At 33.3% G+C, this 19826-nt stretch overlaps 1 protein-coding gene across 1 annotated transcript in view; it reads left to right on the top strand.

Moving 5' to 3' along the window:
* Positions 1–230: 230 nt before the first annotated feature.
* LOC103524523 (transcription factor Sp8) overlaps positions 231–19826 on the top strand; it is a 76204-nt gene continuing 56608 nt past the window's right edge. Inside the window, exons 1-2 of the mRNA XM_008489548.3 lie at positions 231–373; positions 16757–16828. Coding sequence (XP_008487770.1) covers positions 275–373; positions 16757–16828 — 171 coding nt within the window. The 5' untranslated portion in view covers positions 231–274. The remainder of the gene's footprint in view (positions 374–16756; positions 16829–19826) is intronic.

The raw sequence follows: 19826 nt of genomic DNA, 5'->3' as shown, positions 1-19826 counted from the left end.
AGAATTAAACTATAGTAATTATATTTTTTTAGAAATAATTACATAAGGAAAACTTCAATTTTTTGTTCAAATGTTTTTTGACTTAACTTTTACCAGATAGGTTAGTTATCTTTTAAATTTATACCGGCGTGTTTTTTTCTGTTAATTAAATCATCATCATGTTAACTGACGTGAATCCAATGAGAAATAATGTTTTTTGACTTAACTTTTACCAGATAGGTTAGTTATCTTTTAAATTTATACCGGCGTGTTTTTTTCTGTTAATTAAATCATCATGTTAACTGACGTGAATCCAATGAGAAACGTCAGTACGGGACCCTTGATGTACAATACACATCACCACCATCATCAGTTACCAATGGTCAACCGAAATGTAAGTTTTCCTGATAAGAGATAAATTAGATATTGTTAATTTGATAATGCTGAAAATAATTTGAAAATTGACAAACAAAAAGGGAAGGATTTCAAAGAACTTTGTTAAGCGGTTGAGTCGGCTTTGGTCTGGTTTCATTTTAAATTATGAGGAGCAAATTTGTATGGACCGATATTGTTAATTTGATAATGCTGAAAATAATTTGAAAATTGACAAACAAAAAGGGAAGGATTTCAAAGAACTTTGTTAAGCGGTTGAGCCGGCTTTGGTCTGGTTTAATTTTAAATTATGAGGAGCAAATTTGTATGGACCAAAAATTGGAAATTAGTTCACCTAATTGAAATTAACATAAAATTGGCTTAGAAACTGATACTGATCAGATCTGATTTCTTAATTCTATTATTTTCATATGGTCCAATTGAATCTATCATTCCATAAAAAATAACAAACAAATAGGTACAAATCGAAGTGAATAATTTTATTATTAGGTACCTATTTTTAAACCTTTGAATTTAAAAGATCAATATAATTTGGAATATCGAACTGTCATTAGGAATAGGTAATAAAATATCTTTGGTAAATAATTAAATATTAGATCATGGACCAACCATATTTTGGTGGAAAATCCGAAATTTTTGGAAAATGAGATCCAACAAAGTTATGAAAAACGTCCGAGTTCCTGGTTTCCAAGAATAGAGCCATGATTTGTATCTCACATTATTGAAGGATTTTCCAGAACCATTACCAACAAAAGGTTAATCTCTGGAGTTAATATTGGACGAGCAATTTTATATCTTTAAATAAAACACATTAAAAAAAAAAAAAAAAAACACTGTTAATAAACTTTTAATCAGCCAATCGCGCAATACTTGTGTCCAATTTTACGTCATCACTTAAAAAGTCTAGTGCCGTGGCTTTATTAAGATGATGTCTTTGTACTGAAAGCGAAAATTTTTGATAATTTTCCAAAGTTTTTTTGTATTCTATTATAAACCATACATCGACCAGAAGTTGTTTATTTCGGGCATACTTTTTCCCAGTTTTTGTATTACCGTGCTGTCAAGGGTTAGTGCATTTCCTTCAGGCAGTACTATCATGGCAAACCTCTCATTAATGGATTTGTATTTCAAACAGAGTGAACCCTATAGCCTATAGCTTTACCACCAAGCTGTACTTTCAAGTGTAAGTACACAGGACAATACACTTATGTATAGGAGCAGTACTGATTTAATAAATATACCTACCACAATCTCTACTTTCAAGTGTAAGTACATGAGACGTCTGACAATTAAGTGTGAAGCATAGGAAGATGGGAACAGTACCTACTACCTAAACTTAGCGAGGTTTTCTCTAATTGTATGTGAAAAGAATTTTCATTATTTTTAAAAATAATTGAAATTAATTATCTATCATTGTAAATTAAAACCAACAAAAATTGACCGTAAAAAATATATTTTTATATAAATTATTTATATCAAAGTTAATTAATTATTGTGTATTTTGTTGAAAAATAAATTTACACTTAATGAAGAAATATTTATTTTTTAAATCCACAATTATTATTATTTAATGTGTTAAAATTTACACACGCTTCACAGTCCACATAGTATTTAGTTTGAATGATTTTTAAAAAATACAATAATAAAACCTAGAATCTAAAAAAACACCATTAGGTTAGGATAAAAGGAACCATAATATTATTATCTCTGTTTAATACTATCTCTCATTCTCTCGCACTCATTGAATGAGTCTATTGTACAATCATCTCTTTCTATCTTTCACAAGGTTCCATGCTACCTTCTCACTTGCTCTTGAATTTTATTTCTGTCTCTGTTTTTACTTATGGAAAAACGAGTTTTGTTCTTCGCTTTAACAAAGTTCTTTTTTCTTTCTGGCCCATTCTGTTTTCATGTATTTCTTTAGCTAGGTATAATGGACCTTCTCACTTGCTCTTGAATTTTATTTCTGTCTCTGTTTTTACTTATGGAAAAACGAGTTTTGTTCTTCGCTTTAACAAAGTTCTTCTTTCTTTCTGGCCCATTCTGTTTTCATGTATTTCTTTAGCTATGATGAAATTTTATTTGTAAAGTGCTTCTTTTTAGAAGACTTTTATTCAATTTAACACAATATCCATGAGATTACTAAAGTTTTTGCAGTTTTATTGGTCGTAACCAGTTCTTGCCTCATATAAATTTGCTTCAATTTCTTAATCAAATATTGGTAGGGGTGTATTGACTGTCACCTTTTATTTTCAAGCATTTTTATTGGAAATGTCTATTATACCTACCATACCAGTTTCTACGACTCTACGCAATTCAGTGGGAGTCTGGGAATATTAAAATCTTTGGTGGATGTGACAAATACACTAATCATGATGTTTTTTTTTCTATTTCACTTACATGTGATTTTATAACTATTAGGGGGGCGACATAATTATGTACTTGCTGCCTTGATGCCCTATTTTACCAACTTTTAAATATGCTTTTTTTGGGTACCTATCTACGACTCTACGCAATTCAGTGGGAGTCTGGGAATATTAAAATCTTTGGTGGATGTGACAAATACACTAATCATGATGTTTTTTTTCTATTTCACTTATACATGTGATTTTATAACTATTAGGGGGGCGACATAATTATGTACTTACTGCCTTGATGCCCTATTTTACCAACTTTTAAATATGCTTTTTTGGATACCTAACAAAGAATTTATTTCTTTTCATCGGTCTCAAAATCAAAGCTCTATAGCTCTATCGAAAAATGGGATTGTACTTGGAACGCTATCCACACAATGCGTACTTTTCTTTATGTACCTATGTATTTAGATACAAATATATTACATACAGCACTTCCCCTATATCTCTGTATACCAAAAAAGAAAAAGGGGCGTTCCCGGAGTTATATTTTTTTCCACTTTTGTTGAACCCTGGCTGCAATTGCGTTTTATAATCTATTTAGAAACAATGCGTACTTTTCTTTATGTACCTATGTATTTAGATACAAATATATTACATACAGCACTTCCCCTATATCTCTGTATACCATCTGATTTTTTGTGCACAATATTTGCCGAAAGGCATTTTCTTCTTGTACTAATCACAGGCACCATTCAAAATTGAAGAATTGAGATTTTGAGACTCTGATTAAATTGGGACCAAAATACTTTGAGGGTACCGTCTACTGTACACTAGAGCTTAAAAGTAAAAGCGCTTCATCCACTAATAACAAATGGTAAAATTGTCAAATCCACCAATAACAAATGGTAAAATCGTTACATCCACTAATAACAAATTGTCACATCTCACATCCACCAATAACAAATGGTAAAATCGTCACATCCACTAACTAAAAACTGACCATCGAAAATTTGACCCGATTACATTACTTTCCTTCCTATAGGATAAGGAAAGTAAAAAATGTATATACTGTGTACGTTATGGGCTCCGCCTCTTATTAATAAGGATTTCTTTTTTAATTTTATTTTTTTATATTTGTTTATTGTTTTTAATAAAGGTATATATGCTTTTTCTTGTACTGGTACATTATTGTTCTGTTGTTTAATACATATTGTGTGTTGGACTATACATACGATCTATATTTTTATGTAAATTTACAATTTGGTTTATTGTTTTTTTATCTTTGCCAAGTAAACGTGTTTGTTCTGAATGTTTTTTTCTTCTTCCATGATTAATTTGTCAGTTGTGTGTATTTTGTATTGTTTAGAATTAGTTTGTTTCTAGCATACGTAATTTTGAAACACGGCTGTATAGGGTAGAAAACTTATTGCCTTTTTTGTCGTCGTTTAAACTCGTTTATCAGATATATTCTGTATTTTTATGTAAATTTACAATTTGGTTTATTGTTTTTTTATCTTTGCCAAGTAAACGTGTTTGTTCTGAATGTTTTTTTCTTCTTCCTTCCATGATTAATTTGTCAGTTGTGTGTATTTTGTATTGTTTAGAATTAGTTTGTTTCTAAGCATACGTAATTTTGAAACACGGCTGTAGAGGGTAGAAAACTTATTGCCTTTTTTGTCGTAGTTTGAACTCGTTTATCAGATATATTCTTTTCTCTGCTTTTTTTCCCCTGAATATAGCACTTTGTAAAAGAGAACAATTTCATTTAAATTTGGTTAGGAACCTGGATTTACCTCACCAGAAAAGGGACGAAGTCTATTCAATTGTAAGTTTGCAATCACCTAGTCCTCATCCTCAAGGACCTACTTGCACTTGATGCACAGAAGCACGAGCTCACAGATGGTATAATGGAACTTTCAGAGGTGCTAGTCCATGAAAATAGATAGTTTGTAATAGAATACAAAAAAAAAACTTTAGAAAATTATCAAATTTTTCGCTTTCAGTACAAAGATATCATCTTAATAAAACCACGGCACTAGACTTCTTAAGTGATGACGTAAAATTGGACACAAGTATTGCGCGATTGGCTGATTAAAAGTTTATTAACAGTGTTTTTTTTTTTTTTTTTAATGTGTTTTATTTAAAGAGGAGATTAACAATTTAAGTCCTATTCCAATTAACAGTGTTTGTTAGGATAGACTTTCATTTCATTGGCTCAAACACTCAAACTTTCAGTCAATGTTTGAGTCCAAAATAACGCCACACGTGATCTCTTGCAGCCATCATACCATTTTCAGCACTGAATTGCTATTCACTATCAGCAACGAAGGGTTACTCCGTACCTGTTGATTGATTGAGTCATAATTTAGCTGAATTAATTTGTGATCTATAAAATTAATGTTGGAGATAATTATTGTTATTAAATATTTTAATTTTATGTTTTCAACTTGCTCGTGGAAATCTCTCCTACTTTATGTGCTTGCTAATTGATTTCTACGTGAATCTGTTGAGAAATCCAATAAGTCCATAACTCAAGGTTAGGGAATCGGTAAGTTTCCGTAACGTATGTTTATTACACTTGGTTTGGTAAAGCAATCCTGGCCAGTACGACCTATCTCGAGTTCTCGACGCACAGCTACTTAGGCTAGTTAAAAAAATAAAAATCATGAAATCGACTACCCGACACTATTTATATTATTTACCATTAACCATTCACCCCAATAGCATAATTTCGTGTCAGTATGTCAGAACAGAAGATTTCCCTCGCCAATGAGCACGTTGCCCCCTGGAGAGACCTTGGGGGAGGTGGTTTATTTGAAGGGGGGGAGGTCAGGAAGGATTGGTGTACATATAAGGTCTCTAGGAATGACGGTAAACAAATTATGCGCGAGTAACGAGCCAAAGTCAAAACATTTGTGATAAAAAAGGCACCCAATTCATTCATTCAATTAATTTCACAATGAATGAAAGAGAAACATAGTGGTTATCAATCTCAATTTCAACTCTTGTTTCAGAGTCTACCCTGTTATTTGAGAATCAATTCGAAAAACGAATCAAAGAAAGTAATTATTTTTTGGGGGCCCATTCGTTGATTTTGAGGGATGATAGAATCAGAAATTACTTTTTAATGTGTCCACGAATCCGTTTTCTTCTTAGGCGTGGCACCCAATTCATTCATTCAATTAATTTCACAATGAATGAAAGAGAAACATAGTGGTTATCAATCTCAATTTCAACTCTTGTTTCAGTGTACCCTGTTATTTGAGAATCAATTCGAAAAACGAATCAAAGAAAGTGATTATTTTTTTGGGGCCCATTCGTTGATTTTGAGGGATGATAGAATCAGAAATTACTTTTTAATGTGTCCACGAATCCGTTTTCTTCTTAGGCGTTTTACTATTTTTATTACTTTTTCATTCTCATCCCTAACATCGAGAGAATCATGAAGAGATTAAGGCTGGTCCGCAATACCTTTTGGGTCATGGGATAAAGATAAAGGCCATTAAAAAGGTATTAAAGGTACGGAGAGGTTATTGAGGGAGAGACCTGTAGAGCTAATTTGGAACTCATTAAATTGATGTAAAGTGAGCTGATGAGATTTTTTTACAGTAAATAATTAAATATTAGATCATGGACCAACCATATTTTGGTGGAAAATACGCAATTTTTGGAAAATGAGATCCAACAAAGTTATGAACAAGCAGGGCCCGTCCCTCCCGGAATTTTTTAGCCCGTAGTTTATTCGATCATGGTTAAAGAATACCTTTGTACCTACCTAATTTGTTTAATATTCAGTTTATTATCATTCTATAAAGAGATCTTCAGTTTCAGTATGACATTTCGGGAATATTTTTTGTATGTATTTGAAATTTTGAATAAATTAATAAAACTGACATTCACAACCTCAAGATCCAAACAGAGTGTATTTATCAATTCCCTTAAAGTTCCTCTCCCGACTTCTGAGAAAACATTATGGCGATCTCTCGAGACAGCCATCACCTTGGGGCCAATTGCTGCAGTCCTTCAGTTTCGATTATACGATTCAGAAATATTTAATAACTTTAATATTGTTGATTATTGCCTGATCATTATCAATGAAATTATGGAGCCACCATTATCTTTAATGTTCTTCAGATCTAGCAAGACCCGAGAATCAGGCAGGATGTGTTATTTTATGGACATTAGATAGATTTTTCAATGTAGAAACTACCAGGATCGGATTACAGCTACAGTTAATGGTTTGCCGAAAATTAACTACAACTTTAGTCCGTAATTCAATCAATGGTCAAATGGTCATGGCAGCATTTTTTACAGTTATCGTTTGGGACTTAGGGATGCCATTGAGATCAGGTACCCTAGGTATTTATGGAGTCAGTCATCTGACGATGAAATGGATGGAAACCCCGCGACCTGCTAAAATGGTGGGAACACATCAAAGGTCTATCTATACATCATGGCAGCATTACAAGTATTAGGTACAACTTTTGTTTCCAAGTTGTCATAACTTGACAGTCGCTATTCATAGCGCTGTATTAGTTATCCATGGCAGCATTACAAGTATTAGGTACAACTTTTGTTTCCAAGTTGTCATAACTTGACAGTCGCTATTCATAGCGCTGTATTAGTTATTAGATAATTAGCTACTCTCAAAAGGGTCTCCTGGTGGTTTGAGTCAATTATTTGGTCTAATCATAGCGTCTTCATGCATCAGGTCCATGTAATTTTCCCCAGAAAGAATCAAGGTATTTTGTCAAGAAGTAGCTCTAAGTTTTCTCAGAAAAGTTCGTTTCCAGTCCTGATAGCTGCAAGAGTGTGAGCTTGCTGAATGCACATGGACTTTGGTCAAGACTATCAAATCGTATGTGTAATATATCCTATAATATATTTTGCCAGCACTTTTGATCATTACTTTGCGTATAAAACCAATAAACCTTGACATCAAACATGGAATTTTATATTGATTTTTTTTTTCTATTTGAAAATTGCTTTAGTCTCGCTCAATGTTTGTCGAAGGTAAAAGATATTACGGGTGGGTATTTGCAAGTTATAATATCACGACTATTTTGTAAGTTCCAATCGACAACATTATATTCGGCACAATGACAAATTCACAGATGTTATTACATTACGTATGATTACATTACGTATGCATTTCTTTTGAGATTCGGTAAAATTTCCAGTAGAAACACCACTTCATACAGAAAAACGTAAGTTCAGAGTATTTTAAACTTGAACACAATAATATGAAAAGCGAGTAAAAAATATAATCAATCTAACAATCAGTGTACAAAAGCATATACTCAATCTTGTTCTGTTACGTTTCCTACATAGCATTTTAATGGCTTCAAGCATGGATTCGGATAATGGTTTACAGAGGGTTTATAAAATCCGGTGGAGAAAATCCAATTTACTAAATTGTTCTAAAATAACATTACAGAGAACTCAGTAAAGTAATTTCTTTAAATTTCACATTTGAAATCTGATAAGAATATAAGAATCCATTTGACAAAATTTGTAATCTCGGTTGAAGTATTGTACCGTAATTATTTAAACTTCCAAGGGCCATGATCAAAGGCCGTAAAGAGAATAAATAATTTAATGTGTGTGTTTTTTTTAACCGTTTGGTTTAGTTTGATATTACAGGCCGTGAACTCATTGCTCATTGCCCAAATCTTGCTGCAACTTGGGTAGTTCTCTTTTAAGGTACATTTGAAAGTTCTTTTCAGGTACCATCTTACTTCAAGTTGGACATTCTTCAATTATAATAATGATTTCAAAATTGAAGTAAAAATCAAACAGAACCGTTCCGTTGTTAAACCGAATATAAGTAAACCGACTTTAGACTTTATATCGCTCAACTTTCATCCTCGCTTCACATGGTTAGCAAACATTACAAAGTTTTGAACATTCTGTGTTTTCTTTTAGTTGTTTTTTTGTTCTTTTTTTATAGGAATTGCAGTTTTAATGTTTGCGTGCTCAAAAGCAATTAATATGTTTGTTTCTGGAACACAGAGAAAAGACAGTTTTGTGTGTTTGTATTGTATCGGTCGGATTTTGTGTGAGGTTTCTTTCTCCCTCAAGTAAATGGCTGACAAATTGACACGGATGTGGTTGAATAGAAACACGTTTTTTTTTCAGTAGTTTACATAAAAAATAGATTGTTTTCCTTATTTCACCAATATGTCTTCTGAAAATATCCAATGTCGATTACTTACCTCACTTTCCGTGTCCGGACCATCAAAATGGTCCTGTATGGTTTGTTCCCAGAGTTTTGCAAGTTTGACTGCAACTTCATTTGCGTTGATCAATGTTAGTACTTTTATTGGCAACCCATGGCTGCAAGAAAAAAAAAAAAAAAAAGCAAAAATACGGATATCCGATGAATTTCCCACAGGGATGAGATATTGGTTCTGGAACAACTTTAGCATCTGGAATAAGTGGTGAACTCATATAAAGAGCATAACAGATACAGCCTTCAGGTCTGTTCACGTTCTAACATTTATGTCCAGAAGTCTGAACTCGGACTGTCTATATTTGAAAACACATCACAAAACTAATATCATTTCAGTTGGTAACATATTTATAACAATTAAAATATCTCGACCGCCTCTAACTACTTGAATATTTTAATTTACGACCTGCTCTCCGAAGCTCTCATATTTTTTTGTACCAACTTTGACTGTACAGGGTGGAGTCATGGTTAACGCTATGAAGAGTATTTTTCTCTACAAATAGGACTAGAGTGACTAGACAATCCTGTTAAGTTCATCTATAGATAGATAATTATTTGATTAAATTTAATAATTAATTACTATTTTAATTTCTTGGAGGGTTTCAGCAGTCTTGTTGGTCTCATGATTGCCACTATATTTCTTTGACAAAGAGTGATCTATACCGAGTATATGACGATAGTTTATTGAATACCCATTATGACGATGAACTGTGGAGTAACTTGACAGTTTTACACATCATAATCCACCTTACATTGATTTTATGATTGCATACCTATCATACCGAATATTTTCTTTTGAAAATAATATCCATGCATATGAAAAATTAAAATTACATTCCACCTCTTGCAACGCGCCCTGTATATAATTTGTTCAGATGTTAGAAAATATAAATTATAAGAAATGAACTTTGAATATCTATAGAGGCAACTTGTATAAAAGAAAACAAAACAGTAACAAGTTTTTTTTTTTTTTTTAATTTTAATATACTGCCCTCGTCTTCCTACTACTGTAGAACAAAGTAACAGATCGTGAGAACATTGTGAACAGCTTGGAATCAGCATTCAATTGTAACTTGGGATCTGGTCCTTGTATAGTAACATCTCGAAATTATTTGTATTCGAAAAAGTTTTTTAATGAGATTTTCATTTCTCAATTCAGCAGGTACATACCTACATATTTTGAAAGCTGTTTTTCAATTGTTAAAACGCCTTATCAAAACAAAAAAAAAAAATAATAATAAATAAATAAAGACCGTTTTAAGATTTGAAGAATTTAATTTTTAGTTGGGGGCTTTTGGTTTCTAATTCGACGAAGTTGTGGATTACTTATTAAAATGTAAAGCCAATAAGCTGAACCAATCCCTACAATATGACTCTAATAAATAGACCTATTAGGAACTTATTAACATTTAAGTAGTAGTAGTGGTCATACAATAAAAGATTTTTGTTAAGTTTAAGTACCTATACAACAAACAATCAGGGGAGTAAAGAATACAGTTGTCAGTGTCAGTTGTCATTAACTGAAAATAATTCATTTGCCTTTACTACTGTTCAGAGCTACTTATGATCTTAATCTCATTTGAGGACAGAGTGTGTTTGGTTCCATCACTTCCATGTCTTAGATTTAATGATTAGTAAAGAGTAGGTATTCCAAGGAAGTGAATTTCAAGGAGCATTTTATTTTCTTCGTGTGAAAAACATGTAAGGTGATTTTGAAACCTTGCCTTTTATCTCCTATACAGATCAGACAAATCCACAGCGTTTTGTGTTAAAAAAAAAAGTGTCAATAAATTAAATTTAGCATTTTATTTTCTTCGTGTGAAAAACATGTAAGGTGATTTTGAAACCTTGCCTTTTATCTCCTATACAGATCAGACAAATCCACAGAGTTTTGTGTTAAAAAAAGTGTCAATAAATTAAATTGCAACAAAAGAAATTAACAGAACTTACATTTGACCATCCCTTGTAGTCACAAATTGTGAAAAGGTCATTGTGATGGTCACAGTGGGGTACCCTTTTCATTTCAAAGCATGTCAAAAGTGTCCACTTGTATGCCAAAAAGTCTTTTCAAAATTCTCAGGTCCTGAAAGGAATCAATTTGGTTTGAGGTTTCTAAGTGGATTATGCGAGGAAACTGAAGATTTTTTTTTCAAAAAGGAGATAATTTGGTTTCTAGATACATATTATCTTGTGGATCACAGTCAAAGAGAATATCTTATTGGATTGAAATTCTTTTACGAGTAGGTACAATAGAAGGCATTTTTAAAGAAAAATGTAATGTAGATATTCTTCATTGTGTAACACCAATAATAACTTGATCCATAAACACATAATACAAAATGAACTTTTCAAATGTTTTTTTTTTTTCCAGTTAGGCGCTTTAACACTCTTGTGTCGTTCGCGCCGTCCCCTGCTTACCTAGATCTTAGTGTATAGTCCAATGGCCTTCAGGTACATTAAGGCCGAATCGATGTTGGCAGGGTTGTTATCGAGGGCTGGTGGTGAGGGGAGGGAGGAACGTATTTGTAGGTGTGTGTGGCAATTAAATATGTGGTCCACGGTTAGGGTATCACCGCACCCGCAGGTGGGTCGAGGGTCTCTTTTGTGGCCTTCAGGTACATTAAGGCCGAATCGATGTTGGCAGGGTTGTTATCGAGGGCTGGTGGTGAGGAGAGGGAGGAACGTATTTGTAGAGTGTGTGGCAATTGAATATATGGTCCACGGTTAGGGTGTCGCCGCACCCGCAGGTGGGTCGAGGGTCTCTTTTGAATTTTCAAATGTTTGATAATGCCGAAAAGGCTCTTTTTTCAAAAGGACAACTTTTAAAACTAATTTTACTAGACTCTGAGTTTGTATTTAGTACACAGAAAATTACTCATTACCAGCGCGGATTAATGGGATTCTTTGAAATCATGATTTCAGAATTATCTTACACATGGCTTGATTTATGCATTATTGTAAGTGCTGGTACTTGACTGTAAAGTTGAGAAGTGTTGGACTGTTGGTATTGTTGTGTTCGGTTTCGAATGAACTATCAGCTTTTGATTTATCTCTAATTAAATGTGTTTGTTTTTTTCAAAAAGGAGATAATTTGGTTTCTAGATACATATTATCTTGTGGATCACAGTCAAAGAGAATATCTTATTGGATTGAAATTATTTTACGAATATAATAGAAGGCATTTTTAAAGAAAAAATGTAATGTAGATATTCTTCATTGTGTAACACCAATAACTTGATCCATAAACACATAATACAAGATGAACTTTTCAAATGTTTGATAATGCCGAAAAGGCTCTTTTTTCAAAAGGACAACTTTCAAAACTAATTTTACTAGACTCTGAGTTTGTATTTAGTACAATACAGACAGATTGGTGTACATATAAGGTCTCTAGGAATGACGGTAAACAAATTATGCGCGAGTAACGAGCCAAAGTCAAAACATTTGTGATAATCTAACATTTATATTAAGGGAAGTATCCTTCTTACTTGATTAAAATGTGATCTTGACATTTTACGAAATGTAAATAAAACATTATAATAATATTGAGGAAGAATTTCGTGACAAACATTTGATACACAATTTATTTAGAGAGAGAAAGAGTAAAACGTTTTTTTCGTGTAAAAATATCGTTTTACATCATATTTATGGTTATGATAAATGACAAAATTTGTTTTCGAGTATTTCGAGTTATCTAGACTACCTACAATTGTATCGTAATAAATCGTTGACGTTTTCAAGTATGAAATATGTAATTAAATAGAGTTTTTTTTCAAGTAGGATTAACTCATCTGAATATTTCTCAATTAACACTTGCACTCTTTTATTTCATCGAAATGGAAGGGAAGCAAATAAATGAGATCCAAAGTTTCGAAATAGAAAACCATATGGTAGGAAATAGTTGGGTGGGCAGTGGATACAGAAGAATTAGAAAACAGAAAAATAAGAGAAAAGAGCAAAGGAAAACATAACTCTTGTGCCAACGCAATGTTGGCACAATAGACCATATTCACATTACCAACATTCGTGACAGTATCTGCAGATAACTTGAATTTAATCAAACATGCAAGAAGAATTCACGCTTGGATTTAATGTTGACAACAAGGTGTTAATCGTGTAGGACAACATGATATCACAAAGTTGAAACATAACTCATATTAATGTTGACAAGATATATTGTCTTAAATGCCTTTTTTGAATGTTGGCACAATAGACCATATTCACATTACCAACATTCGTGACAGTATCTGCAGATAACTTGAATTTAATCAAACATGCAAGAAGAATTCACGCTTGGATTTAATGTTGACAACAAGGTGTTAATCGTGTAGTACAACATGATATCACAAAGTTGAAACATAACTCATATTAATGTTGACAAGATATATTGTCTTAAACCAACAAGGTGTTAATCGTGTAGGACAACATGATATCACAAAGTTGAAACATAACTCATATTAATGTTGACAAGATATATTGTCTTAAACGCCTCTTTTGTATGCGATCCAAAAGAATTATAATTAAAGAAGCGTACTAAGAGTGGCCCACAAATTGGATATCTTGTGGCCCACAAATCTTCAAGGAGTAAAGAGACTCGTATTGCCTGAAAACATACTCTCTATCTCTACAGAGATACGATCCCATTGTATCTACAGTAAATAAATATACAGAAATATAGAGACATGGAAATATCACTATGTTTGCCATTTGTTTAGTTGGTATAAAATACAATTAAATGTGTTTGTAAAGTTTCTTCTGTGATAGCATTCCGTTGTTCGGAGTTTATTTTTAAACATTTCATAATGTTTCGTGTCTGCCCAATACATATTGTCTTTGGTAAATGACTGGTCGCTCTTATTGTGCTGGGTGTCATGGAAAAAAGGCTTCTTTACAATTATTATCATTGATGTAATCTAACTTTCAATTAGTTCCATTACATACAATTTTGTAAGCACTCTTCTATTGTTTTTACTCTGGAAGAATGATTACTGCGGTTGTTGGTAAAGAGATCATACAGACAGATCTTTAAAAGTACAACAATACTACCAACAGTTTTCTGCTTATAATCTCTCTTAATGAGGTTCTGGTGCTCTAATTATCCTATCTAATCTTATTAGGGTACTAAATTTATAAACGCACTGTCTTCAGAACCCCTAAAAAAAGTACCTTTCCTTAATTTAAACGGACGGCGCTTAGTTCTTTAACACATCAACTTATTCCTCTTAGCTGTCAAAAAACTCAAGAGGGGTGGATTTTTTTGTTGAAGCGCCGACCCAAATTTGACTCGAGATTCAGTTGTACGCCTTTCAGGGTTTGAGTGTTTATTCTTTTGTCTGCTTTAATAAACACCTGACTTGAGTGCTCTTCAATTCTTCAAAAAGTGCAAAATTTTGAATTCGTTTGATCAGATAGTGAAAAGTGTGATTCTTTAATAAAATTGCAATTGGGATTTATTTCAGAAAATCATTATGGAGTATCTAACATTTACACTAAAAAAAGTACCTTTCCTTAATTTAAACGGACGGCGCTTAGTTCTTTAACACATCAACTTATTCCTCTTAGCTGTCAAAAAACTCATTAGGGGTGGATTTTTTTGTTGAAGCGCCGACCCAAATTTGACTCGAGATTCAGTTACGCCTTTCAGGGTTTGTGTGTTTATTCTATATTCTTTTGTCTGCTTTAATAAACACCTGACTTGAGTGCTCTTCAATTCTTCAAAAAGTGCAAAATTTTGAATTCGTTTGATCAGATAGTGAAAAGTGTGATTCTTTAATAAAATTGCAATTGGGATTTCTTTCAGAAAATCATTATGGAGTATCTAACATTTATATTAAGGGAAGTATCCTTCTTACTTGATTAAAATGTGATCTTGACATTTTACGAAATGTAAATAAAACATTATAACAATATTGAGGAAGAATTTCGTGTATCAAATTTATTTAAAGAGAGAAAGAGTAAAACGTTTTTTTCGTGTAAAAATATCGTTTTACATCATATTTATGGTTATGATAAATGACAAAATTTGTTTTCGGGTATTTCGAGTTATCTACACTACCTACAATTGTATCGTATAGTAAATCGTTGACGTTTTCAAGTATGAAATATGTAATTAAATGGAGTTTTTTTCGAGTAGTATTAACTCATTTGAATATTTCTCAATTAACACTTGCACTCTTTTATTTTCATCGAAATGGAAGGGAAGCAAATAAATGAGATCCAAAGTTTCGGAATAGAAAACCATATGATAGGAAATAGTTGGGTGGGCAGTGGATACAGAAAAATTAGAAAACAGAAAAATAAGAGAAAAGAGCAAAAGGAAAACATAACTCTTGTGCCAACGCACAGAACACACTAAATTTGTTTCTTCTGAGGGTTTGTGGTCAGATGTCAGATTTTGTTAATCCTCCAATGTTATTTTTGGATCCTAAGAATTTGGCCAGTCATGGATAGACTTGGGAGAGTGGCCCACAAATTGGATATCTTGTGGCCCACAAATCTTCAAGGAGTAAAGAGACTCGTATTGCCTGAAAACATACTCTCTACAGAGATACGATCCCATTGTATCTACAGAAAATAAATATACAGAAATATAGAGACATGGAAATATCACTATGTTTGCCATTTGTTTAGTTGGTATAAAATACAATTATATGTATGTATAGGGAGAAAAAATACCGCTACTGTTTTTTTGCTGTTCAGCTTATGAAAACAAGTTGGTCCATTTGAAAATTTGCCTTCAATATAATCCAATGCAATAAATAAAATTATTCTCTTAATTCTTCTTTCATTCCCTGACTAGCATTGTTCCAAGGAAGTGGTAGACTCTCCTGACTCTCTAGGCTAGGGACTACCAGCTTCAATATCTTGTCTGGACTATCTTTCCAAGTTTCCAGCCATTTCAATCCAACAAACCAAAATCGAACAAAAATCGAGATCCAAGCACAAAATGTTATATAAATGTTCAGAGTTCATAACGTCTGCATAGCGTTCAGCAATCAACATCTCCCTAACGTACACAATATTCTAGAGTTCAAAAATCTAAATAAAGAACATTCACATTTATCACATTAATCAAATTTATATATGTTTTAATATCAATATCTTGTCTGGACTATCTTTCCAAGTTTCCAGCCATTCCAATCCAACAAACCAAAATCGAACAAAAATCGAGATCCAAGCACAAATGTTATATAAATGTTCAGAGTTCATAACGTCTGCATAACGTTCAGCAATCAACATCTCCCTAACGTACACAATATTCTAGAGTTCAAAAATCTAAATAAAGAACATTCAAATTTATCACATTAATCAAATTTATATATGTTTTAATATAAAAAAAGAGGGCGTGTCTATATGATGTACATTAAAAATCCCCCTGTGGTACCCCCCCTCTCGGTATATCATCGAATGCTGTTCTAAAATCCATAATACCTACCCATCCTATTTATCATAATGTGATTTTCTTCGTCTCCTCTTGCATTAATCTCTATTGTCTATCTCGGATTTGAATATTTTTTTAACGGTCGTCGACATGAGCAATGTTTTTTCTTCTTTTTAATGGCGTGATGAGATGCATGTTAAACAGATTGGCATGTTATACAGTTGATACCATGTTTGGTTGGTCTTTTTAACAAATGTATGCATTAAGAACCATCATGTGCCTTGGTAATACGATCTTCGTAGCTCCAAATTTATCTACATTTGCGAGTCTCCTTTGGACTTTGGTAATATTGATTGTTTTTACTTACATTTCATAAGTGTACTCATTCACCGATTTTCTTTGTAATGTTTTCAGGTTCCTGACTTGCAGTCTGCTCTGAGTGGCAAAACATGTTCAGATGGATGGCCTACCGAACAGGAAATCATGGTAAGTTGCTATATTCAAGTACTCATACGTTTTAAACAATTGAAATCAACTGGGAACCAGTAAGCATATGTAGAGTAGCCATACTATTTCTTGATAAATATTAACCATCCACATTTTAAAAAACATGGGGTAGACTGTTCAAACACTTCAAAACTGACAAGAAATCAGTACACAGAGTAAGTACTTTCCAAGCCCAACTGCCAAGAACACATCAACATGCGCCTCATATACAAGAAAGGAAACTTCAATGTCTTGAAAACCAAAACATCAAGTATACCCGACAAATTATTCAGATCCAACATGTTCGATGTAGGATATTCCAACATTCACAGCTTCAATAAGAAAACAATTCTGATTCATGACTCGGGGCGGTTTAGAAGCATCAAGGCTGAACTTAATTTCAGTGGCCTTGACCTCTTCAATAAGGTAACTCTTCTTGGACAGTAGAGAGATAACTTTCAAGAAAATTACTCCGACAGATTTCAGGTATCGAGAGTTGTTTGAGAAGGAAAGAGTATTTTGTAGGAAATTATACCAAGACTTGTGATGTTGTTTGAAGACGTCCATTATTTCAGTCTCGGCCTCAGACAATACTTAGCAGACATCAAAGCTAGACAGGTTATGGTTCGATTTTCGTCTTCTCTTTCATCTCGTAAAATTTTCAGGACTTTACAAGGATTTGGACAAGACCCAAGATGCTTGCTCTTCTTCTTACCATCAACTTTTTTGACACTCCTTACTCCTACCTTAGACTTTGAAATTAAAACCATTTTTATTTTTGAAAAATTTTCAACCATTCAAAAACAACCAAGACAAGATAAGACATCTTAGATACTCGTATCTTCTGATGTACCTCTTTTTCGATTTTGTTCAAAAGTTCTCTCTGAAGAACTTCACACTTACCTTTAAGCTTTCTTGATTAATAATACAATACGTATGTCTCTTTGCTCCGTCTGAGTGAAAATCTGAAAAAGACAACAAACAAGATGATCATGAGTGAAACAGTTTCATCTATCTGTTTTACATGGCTGATCGCTGATCTTGTAGGTATGTAACAACAGTAACATCTAGTCTACAATATTTACCTGGTAAACGTACCATCCAGACACAAGCGTGTGCAATTTATTGACAAAACGGTACAAATTGTTATTGATGTACCATGCTACCATGCAAGCAGTCATTTTGCTTACAAGCGTGTGCAATTTATTGACAAAACGGTACAAATTGTTATTGATGTACCATGCTACCATGCAAGCAGTCATTTTGCTTACTAACTTCTAACTTGCACAATTTATATCAAGTAAACTAAAAGTTATACGGATGTACCAGTGGCAGAAACTCATCCTGTAGTAGTTTTTATTCACTACCTACATGCTAGATTCCTACAAGGTGTGTAATTCCTGATTGATGTACAAATAGGCTCTTATTGAGAAGAAGAAACTAAGGTAGTTGGTATATCTCAAGTCAAAGAGCAAGCTACATCATTATCTTCTGCTCTCCTAACTACGTTGGGCATGTTTCTAAATTACCTTGTTTTCTAAATAATCCACTGTCCCATTATGGTGAATCGTGACGGGGAAAAGTGATGCTCGAGAGTCGGCGGCAAACGTTTTACTGACTAACCTAGAGAGCGCGGAGATGTCCGAGACTAACAGTCCATTCTTCGACACAGTCCATACTTCGACACAGTCTGAGTCCATTTTTCGACACAGTCTGAGTCCATTTTTCGACACAGTCTGAGTCCATTCTTCGACACAGTCTGAGTCCATTCTTCGACACAGTGTCACACAGTCCGAGTCCATTTTTCGACACAGTCTGAGTCCATTTTTCGACACAGTCTGAGTCCATTTTCCGATACAGTTTTGAAGCTCCTTGTGTGGGAAGGATTTGCAGGAATCTGTGAAAGAAAATAACAAATTACTCATGGTGACTGATCTACATATTCCATATTCTAGTAGGCACAAAACAGAAAACAGTCAGAAACATTAACAAAGACCACATATCAATGTTTGAAGCAAAGGGACATTCACATGTGAACACTTCGGTTTCATTTATATCAAGTAAACTAAAAGTTATACGGATGTACCAGTGGCAGAAACTCATCCTGTAGTAGTTTTTATTCACTACCTACATGCTAGGTTCCTACAAGGTGTGTAATTCCTGATTGTCGTACAAATAGGCTCTTGTTGAGAAGAAGAAACAAAGGTAGTTGGTAGATCTCAAGTCAAAAAGCAAGGTTTTTAAATAGAGTCCGATTTTGACAAGGTTGAAACGAGTAATCACGGTGATGTACCGCAGAATATATCAACTACCAGAAAAAATCCATCTTCATGAAATGATCGATTTGTTACATACGTATTATGTAATACTGAAAAGGAGACAAGAAACCAAGTTCTTTCATGGTTGAAAATCGACGAGTCCGTTCATAATTCACTCGAAGGAGAATGAAAGAAAACAATCAATCAATTAACAAATTGGGTAATCAATCAACTCGACAAATCGCTAAACAAGTTCCAGAAATCCATCTTCATGAAATGATCGATTTGTTACATACGTATTATGTAACACTGAAAAGGAGACAAGAAACCAAGTTCTTTTCATGGTTAAAACTCGTAGTCCGTTCATAATTTACTCGAAAGAGAAAGAAAGAAAACAATCAATCAATTAACAAATTGGGTAATCAATCAACTCGACAAATCGACTGCTAAACAAGTTCCAAGTAGCAAACAATAACGGAGAAAAATCAACAAAGGTGATAATAAGCCATATCGAAACGATCAATGAACAGAAGCCCTCGACACAAAAGAGAATATATTTACACACTTTGATAAGCATAAAACTGTCAGTGAGGATGTAAATGCATTCGAGAGTTCTTTGAATGGAGTGTTGAAAGATTGGGATCACCCGGGATCAAGTAGCTAAACTAATTCAACAAAGTGAAAGGTCTTGAAGAGATTCTAGCAACCCTTGTCAACCGAAAGAACAGAGTGTAAACACA

Source organism: Diaphorina citri, unplaced genomic scaffold (assembly GCF_000475195.1).
Source record: "Diaphorina citri unplaced genomic scaffold, Diaci psyllid genome assembly version 1.1 scaffold102, whole genome shotgun sequence".
Taxonomy (NCBI): domain Eukaryota; kingdom Metazoa; phylum Arthropoda; class Insecta; order Hemiptera; family Psyllidae; genus Diaphorina; species Diaphorina citri.
Note: the sequence above shows the minus strand (reverse complement) of the source record. Positions and strands in the feature narration are given on the sequence as shown.